General features: G+C 32.6%; 1 protein-coding gene across 1 annotated transcript; it reads left to right on the forward strand.

The window, feature by feature from the left end:
- The first annotated feature begins 3,642 nt into the window (after positions 1-3,642).
- Positions 3,643-4,563, forward strand: LOC149533514 (uncharacterized). The gene has a single exon (XM_089805880.1). The coding sequence runs from the start codon at positions 3,643-3,645 to the stop codon at positions 4,561-4,563; it is 921 nt and encodes a 306-aa protein (XP_089662006.1).
- The last annotated feature ends 4,544 nt before the right edge of the window (positions 4,564-9,107 follow it).

The raw sequence follows: 9,107 nt of genomic DNA on the forward strand, positions 1-9,107 counted from the left end.
AAAAGAGAGACACCTATTAGTTCAAAATGACAAGAGTATAAAAATAATTAGTCTTACTCAAAACAAAATTCAAAAAAGCTAAATGCATAAAAAAAAACCCAATATCCCTTTTTCCTTTGAAAATTAAATTTAAAAACATAAGGTGTGTAGGTGCGCACCTCATTTTTTTTGGTGTTTTGCATGTGAGTTCTGAAGGGTTTGGATATGGGGTGCGCAAGAGCACACTAGATCGAGTGTGCATCATGCACCCACTTTTTTCTTGTATTTGTTGCATATGTTGGAGGTTTCTTTTTAAGTTCTTTTTAAAAAATGAGTTTTGGGTGCGAACTTGTGCACCAAGTTGGGTGTGAAGTGTGCACCCAATGTCTTAGTTTAAGTTTTCACTTAGTGGGACACATGGGTGCACACTAAATCAGGTGCACTATCACGTGCACTTTTTTTGGATTATTGGGGGTTTTGATTGTAGGGGGTGCGCAAATGCACACCAAGCTCATGTTGTTAGTCATGAGGAAAAGTAGGGGTGCACCAAATTTAGGTGCATAGTTGCGGGACAAGAGCTTGACAAAGGTGTGGTGGTTTGTGTTTCCAGGTAGTGTAGCAGCTTTAGGATGTGTAGTAGGGATGTTTTGTGCACCTCAGTTGGTGTGTGAAGCACAATGGGTTGCAAGCTATAGCAAGTGTGGTTGTTGGCAAGTGCAGAGGGCACAAGTGTCTTGATGTGAAGCTTAGCGAGATGCAAAACTGACTTTACGAAGAAACAAAATGCATAAATTGGGGGAAATGAAAGGGAGCTGGGGTTTATATAACTTTACTCCCCTTTGGTGGTGCGTAGTTGTGACCCTGTGTATCTGCACAAGTGCACACTTGCGCATCACCAAAGGGTGGGATGTGCTTCTACATGCCATGTCAGGTGCACACTTAATTTTTAAAAAAATTTGACTTTTCCAATTTTTCCAATTTTTTGATTTTTTGATTTTTTTGATTTTTAGGTTTTTTAGGTTTTTTTGATTTTTTAATTTTTTTGGGTTTTTTCAATTTTTTAAAAGACACAGCCTTCAACATCGGGACATGGACCTAGGGCCTCAGAATTGGGCCAAATCTGAAAAAAGTAGGGTGTCCCCATTTCCTAATCCAAATGGGGTGTGCATTGTGGAACCACAACAATGAGCTTACAAGGTTTTCTATGAGGGTGGTGCATTCAGCAACCTCCACCATTCACCTTCTATAGTGGGAGTGGAAACCACGAGTTCATTGTACAAGTTCTTAGTAGATGATTGGCTTCAAGTAGTACTAGATAAGCCTAAGCGGAGGAAGAAGAAAATAAGGAATTAGTTACCCTTTTAGTTTAAGTTTAGTTTTTGTAATACTTATTGTTTCACCACCCAACCCATGAGGGTTCCATTAATGGTGCTTTTATGGACTCACATTTACTATATTAGTTGTATTTTGATGGTGTATACTATTCATTGTTTGCTTTATCGTAGTTGGGACACTCTAGTGGGTATTTTTATGAAATTGAAAAGGGGGGTTGGTTAATTCTAGATTTTCCTTGTTATTAGTTGTTGTGCAACTCTTTTTTATTTAAGTCAGCCCCCATTTTTGGTTGGTTTCAATTTCAATAGCTATTTCTATTTCTATTTATTTATTTATTTATGACTTGGTCTTTTCTATCTATGTAAAACTATTTTTTCATTAATAAATTTTTTTAAAAAGATGATGATGATAAAATAAGGATTATGCATGTCAATTACGATTGAATTATCAAATAGTTAAAGGGGCATGCCTACAATTAAGAAATCTCATAGAAATTATATCAAGAAAGGACACCTGCTTAAATATTTATCAATTAGATGCATAGAAAATTTCAATGAAGCATGGAAGAATGATCACACACCAAAGTATCTGCTAAGAAACAATGGAATCAAATACCTTACAAAGTATTTATAAGTTAAATGACTACAATACATATTTATACATAAACACTCACATGTATATGCATACACATACATGGATACATAAATATGCATGCATGTATTAAGTGTGTTTATGCATATATATGTTTACATACATATAGATATGCATACAAAAATACAAATACAAATACAAATATGCATACACAAAGCCAAAATATACCTTTTTCATATATAAAGAATAAAATAGGATCTAAAACCACATAAGTCACAAGGGATAGATATTTTTAGAATTTGAAAAAATACCTTAGAGGATTAATGTCTACATTCAAATTTGAACTAACTTTTTATATCACTACAAGTTATATCTAACACACTTTCATTGTAATACCATACTATAGGAAAGATTAATCCAAGAAATATGTTTTTCCATTATAACGGATTATGTAATTTACATAGAAGAACATAATTAGAATTTATGTTGTTGATTTATAATGGAAAAACCTCAAATTTAGTTTAGAGCTCCAAACTCTATAGATATCAAATTTTGGTTGATAGGCCCAATTGATGAAAATATGAAAGTTATGTAGTCCATCGTCATTTCATGATTCTTAAAACTCAAGATTTCCATGTGTCAATTATTAAGTAAACTAACTAAAACATGTGTAAGAACTTGTCATAACATTGATGACAATTTAACATGCATAGGGCTCATTTATTGGCACAATTGTGTGCATTTTTTCAATGTCAAGGAATGACCACTACTTGTCATTTTCTTTTATGAGTTCTTAGAGGATGCTTACAGTCTAGAGATGCATGCATTATTTGCAAGGAGATTGTTGGAATGGTGCCAAGAAACCCGAATTTGACATGAGCTAAATACATGTAAAATAAAATAATATTTATTTCTTAGAAACATTGCCTATTAGAAACATAACTAGTGAAATAATATGGCTGAACATTTTTATTGCAAAGTAAAGCATTAGTCTTATATCAACTTCTTTTAATATGAATTCTAATGATTTAGTTTTTAAATTGTTATTTTAGTTTTGTTATTTTATTTTATTTAACTAAATAATAAAATGACGATTATCTTTTCTACTTTTATTTTTAACTGTGTTATTTGTATACGTGACCAAAAACATATTTATATTTAACTATATACTAATAATTCAAATATAATCAAAATAATTAAAATAAAATATTTTTTAGAAAATTAAAAACAAAACAAAAACAACACTATAAAAAAACAAATCAAAAAAGTCAATGATCCCTTGGTCTAGGGATCAATTCTTGTTGAGTGCAAGGTTCCATATCATAAGGAATTTTGTATGGGATCCCATTGATAGCTCACACGACTCTTGCTTCAATAGATTGCCTCCCAGATTTCAACCCTCCATTAAAAAGAAAAGAAAAACAAATCATCTTAACAGAGTAATATCGAAAGCCGACATCGAATTAACTTCTTCTTTTACTCAACTCCGTCCAAACAAACTAATATAAATTCCTTGCACCTCATTCGCAGCACATAAACCTCAAAAGGAACAATCGAAGAAACTGTGGATTGCGTGATATACATACATAAACCTCAAAAGGTCAGCTCCGATTTGGAGACATAACCTCTGCAGATGTCAAATTGTGGTTGACAGGCCGAAATGATCAGAAATACGAAAGGAATCCACTTCATCTCCATTCTCTCATTCTCAATAAATCCGAGTATTTCAAAGCAAGAATGTCCGAGCAGTCGTCGTCGGATAAACCAAAAGAGATCAGAGTACTAACCACTTCTCGCAACTTTGAAGAGTATTTAAAATGCATTCAACTCATGTATGTCGAGAGTGTGCATTTCTCTGATGTTGACGATTGCCTCGCTATACTTTCAGTTGCTGCCGAGTTATTACATGATGATCTCATCAACAAATGCATGCAATATTTGCAAGCAGTTCGTTGGAGACCCCAGCAAGAAACCCAAATTGGAGATATGTTATCTTCTCTGGGGTTGAAACCAATACCAGATTTAGTTGCCAGGCTTGAAAAAAATAACGACGACTATATGATCTTTGCGGAAAGCATTATCAATGAATTGGTCTCTATTATAAAAGTTCCTCAATGTGCAGCGAACCGGAAAATTGTAGAGAAATATATAATGAACACATTGGAGGGGAATGCAAATAGAGAGAATAAGAAGGTATTAGAGCGCGTACTTTTGCAGGAGTTCAAATCTTCCATCGCTTCTCGTGATTTCAAAACAATGAGATCGCTTTTGGAGTTATTCGAGCGCTGTAAGGGAGAGATGCTGAACACTGCATTCAACGTTTTTTCTGGAGACACAGAAATTACAGAGTATGTAATTACTCAGTATTGCGAAAGCCCGGATTTTGGTCGCAGTATGTTGCCGATATTAATATGTTTAATGAAGGCAGTTGGAAATGGGAAGATGGTACTTTCGAGAGATTGTCGAGTATTATTTGTGAGGAAGTGCGTATCAATCAGGGCAACGGAATTCCCCGAGCTTGATAACGCGGTGCTTAGGGTGATTGAGAGCCTCCCTCTGGTGGACAGGAGGCGTATTTGCTTGGAATGGATTGAGCTTTGCGAGGAGTATTTCGCGGTCACCAAGCCATTTACTTTATTGAAACATTTACTCTACTGAAAGATCAGAAATCGACATCCACCCAGTAGTTGGATAATCTTTCGTATTTTCCTGTATGTTTTCATCTGCCGATGTTTGGGCTTTAGGGTTTAGTCATGTTCCCCGTGTGCAGATAGTTTGTGAATTCTAAATACATTTTCACTTTGGAAAAAGCGTGCAATGTTTTCCAATTGAATTAATTGCTTTCTTACATCTGTCCTTGCGTGGATACAATTAATTTGGTGATGGCAAAGTTTACCAAATCTTCAATTATGTCTTCCATGCTCTTTACTACTCATATTCAGTATTTATTACATTTGACAGGCTGAAAATTCTCAGATAAAATGTTCTTCAATCTTCAATGCTTAGTAATTTCTACTGAGTGAAAAAATAGAGACGAAGACCATTATTGTACTCTAACATATTGGATTAGTGTTTCTATCTACCATTTGAATTCTTAACAGGTGTAAGGATATAGGTTTTGGTAAATATATTAAAACTAGTTTTGAGTTTTGAAGGTTTGAATACTAATAGCTTAGCTTTGAATCAATAATGTTTTCTCTTTTTTGGACATTGTTTGGTGTTCTGTTTGTCTGCTTTCTTCTTGATGTAAGTTTCCAATCCCATAGACCCACATTGTGGTCTTTTGTTGAATATTAATAAAATTATCTTATCTTATCTTATTTTATCTAACTTATAAACATGTTTAATAGGATCTATAATAAAATAGAATTTATGAACATTTAAATAATGCTTAGGTTATCTTTAAGAGTTATAAAAGAGCATACAAAAATTGTTTTTATCATTGTTGCAAACTAATTTTGATGGTGTTAGATAATTTCTAATAAGAAAAAAAGTGAGTTTTTATCAAGTTTTCTAATTTGTGATATTAAGCTTTGTTAATTACATGTGTGAGTGGTCAACGTGATACAAATGATGAACACTCTCTCATTGTTGAAAAGTGGGTAGGAAAATTGACATGATGAACACTTTCTCACCTCTTGGACATGGGGCTAACCTATTGGTTTCAAGTTAGTGATGTATAATGATACCGTGGCATAAAGTTGAAATGCCCTTAAATTATATTAGACAATTGAATAGAAATGATTTTTATTACGTTTAATTGCTCATGGTATTCATGTTTTTTTATTAGTTAGGTTTTTCTTCTCAACTAGAGTTTTGTGCTATAAAAATCACAATACATTTTGTTTCAAATATTAGATTTATTATACTAAATAATGGGTGACACATGTCATTGTGATTACTAATCCTCCACATTTTCCCTTTTAGTTTATCCTTTTATGGTACTTGTAATGATAATTTCCCATGAACAAATATTCTGTTGGTCTTATATGTGTTGTTATACAACATGTTATTGTCCTCTCTAACCTTAAATTTCAAGGATTTGTCAATATTGTGAAACTCAAATAAATTGATTTGAGATTTTGTTTCATAATCTTCACTCAACATATAATAGGTAGGAAGAATGCTAGAACGAGTTAAGCCCCTACATATTATATTTTCTTAAAAGAAATCAAAACCTTCCCATCTAGTGTACATGTTGTAGTACTATAAAATGTACTAGAATACTATAAATGTTGAATAATATGATTCAAAATTTAGTCTATATTTAATTCTGGAGTAGAATACAGTATCTATGTTAAATGATTTATTTTTAATTGAAAGGATGAACATTAAAAAAAAAAAAATCTCTTGAAAAGAAATTATTTTGAAACTTTTAATTAGATGTAATTAGCACTACTAGAGAGATTTTTTGAGAACCCTGTAAAAATTACAATTGGTCTAGTTGGGAGTTGTAATGGCTTGATCCTCCTTACAAGGTTTGTAAATTTTCCCATTAAATTTATAGAATCTTGTTAGGATTAAATTTACAAATAAAAATTTCACAAAAATATAATCAATATAAAAAATAAATAAAGAATACAAAAGAGAACACAACACACAAAGATTAATGTGGTTCACCCAATCCCTAGGTTGTGCCCACCAAACATGTCCAATATTCTTATTATTCAATGATTACAACCTTATTAAAATCTATTATTCCTTGCAACTCAATACTTCTGCAAGAAGCTACTAAATCATCATACATTGTAAAATCCCTAACCCTTGTTCATTACATTAAAAAATTATCCTCTTACAAAATTAGGGCTAGAATATGTCATCCAACAGATAAAATACCTCGTAACATCATTTTACAATAGTAAATTCATTTTTGGCTATGGACCCTAAGACCTTGCAAGGGACACTTCCCCTATACCCTCCCTAGGGTGGTGTCCTGGCTTCCTACAAGAGGCATTCCCCCTTAATAGCTAGCATGGGAACACTGCCTCTAAACCACCACAAAAAAATTTGAGGGCAAACTATGTTGAATAAAGTTGGGAAAAATTAACCTTTGAGTATGATTAGGCTCCACATTACAAAAAAGCTTTGCTAAATTTATTTTAGTGTAAACTCACATTTGATGTTTCCTTTTATTGAGATATTTTCCTACTTTATCACTACTAAGTCTTTTTCATATTGATGATTACTAGGTGCAAATAAGATCAACTTATTTTTCCTTTGATTTGAACCTACTCTGATACTATGTTAGATTTTAGAGGTTTGCTACAAATGTATTTGCATTGCAATGTTTTGCTATATGTTTTCCAAATGGCAGCAACCTTTCATATATATAAGAAAGCGAGTAAAGAATAGACATGTTCCTTCATGGGACATTTTTTTTGTTAACATAATTACAATCTTTATATATATATATATATATATCCAAATGAAGCTATAATACATCAATAGTTATCATATCATTACCATACAATTTAAGAATTAAATTTTAGTAATCTTTCATTCTTAATAAGTATCTGAGATTCTAGAGAACTTGGAAGGGTACAAGGTAGAAACGGAGCTCCACTGTGTTTGAATAATTCTTTAAGAGTAACACTTCCACCTTGTTTTTTTTTTTATTAATTTTTGGACTTAAGGTTCGAAAACATGAACATGCTCAAAAAAATTTACACTCTTAAGGGCCCATTTGGTTGCTAGCATGGGAATTGGAAATTAGAAATGAAAATGGGAATGGGAATGGGAATAGGAAATGAGAATGGACAATTTTAATGCCAGTTCCATTTGGTTCACTTGAAATTTGATTGGGAATATGTCTATCCCATGTTTGGTTGCATAAAATTTGAATTGGAATAAGACTAACTTAATATTATTTAAAATTAGTCCATGAAGGTTCAATCAAGCCCATCCAAGATCACTTTAGTCAATGGTTCATCAATCCAAAGAGTTTAGATTTACAAATAGGGGATTGCAGGCTCAATCTCAGAGATTCAAAATCAGAAAGATCAAGGCTTTAAAACATTAACTTAAGGTTTATTCATCTATGAGTATGAATGAAGGACTTGAATTTATTTTCTACCTTATTCAATGGCCCTTACTCTCATGGAAGTTTGATTATTTGCAACCAAACTTCTAGAACTTAATCCACATGATCTATGAAGAAGATGGTTGCACTCTATTCTACATCATTAGTGACATGTTCGTCAAAGAGACCCAAGACATTGTCGGCATGTTTTTAATACCCATAATCTTCTTCCTCACCTACATCATCTATAGCACCTTGCTTTATTAATCTATGTGGAATCATCTACACCATAGAGAAGACCTATTTAGAAGAGTTCACATTCCTAGATATGCCTCATGTTTTTCTTCACCGATCTCAACTTCCCACTAACATAATAATGACACTAGGGAGATATCCTTGGAGCTTGTTTTAGGCTTGCTAGGTATCATGCAATATGTGCAACTAAGGATTAATATGCAACTCCTTCCAACAGCTCAAGCACGATTATTTGGAACATCTCAAAAAAATCCAATGGTAGGCCAATCTAGCCAATTGGGCCTCATCTTCCTATAGAATTTTTTTCCACTCAATCTCTCAATGACTATTATAAGTTATTGCAAGGTAAGGATGAAATTGTCGATGCAATTTACTACTTGTGATGGCTCCATTTTCATAAAATTTCTAGAAAATTTCCACTGTGCTCTAGATTTCATTTAGCTCATAGATCATGATCTCTATGTTGAATATGAAAGAGTTAGCACTTGGTTTGAAATTAATTATTAAGTAGACTCCATGGTAAGCCATGATCAGCATTTCTGAAATGAACTCCAAAAATTAATATAATTTGAGAAAGTGTTATTGAGAATAGGAATGGCCTATTTCAATAACAACTATTTTTTGGAATGGACTTTTGCTCATTTTAGGGGAAAATGAGAATATGTTTTCCTATTCTCTATTCCAATTTGGTGCACCAAACAAAGAATTAAAAACATATTCCTAATTTTCTATTCCTATTCCAACAACCAAAATGGCCCTAAGGCTTTATTTTTTAGCCAATAGGCTTATTCCCATCAAGCTTGTTCCTTGATTATTGTGATAATCCAACTTTTTTGAGTGCAATAAAAAAGAAAATAGGTGTCGGTAAACAATTTTTAGGAGAAAATGTTCTCAAGCTAGAAGCTATGTGTGATTTAAAATACTCAAA

Source organism: Cupressus sempervirens, chromosome 10 (genome assembly GCF_028749045.1).
Source record: "Cupressus sempervirens isolate cs-2001-9-10 chromosome 10, ASM2874904v1, whole genome shotgun sequence".
In the NCBI taxonomy this organism is placed as follows: domain Eukaryota; kingdom Viridiplantae; phylum Streptophyta; class Pinopsida; order Cupressales; family Cupressaceae; genus Cupressus; species Cupressus sempervirens.

Excerpts from the sequence above, each read along its gene's own strand:
- LOC149533514 (XM_089805880.1), top strand. The coding sequence starts at position 3,643 with ATGTCCGAGCAGTCGTCGTCGGATAAACCAAAAGAGATCAGAGTACTA.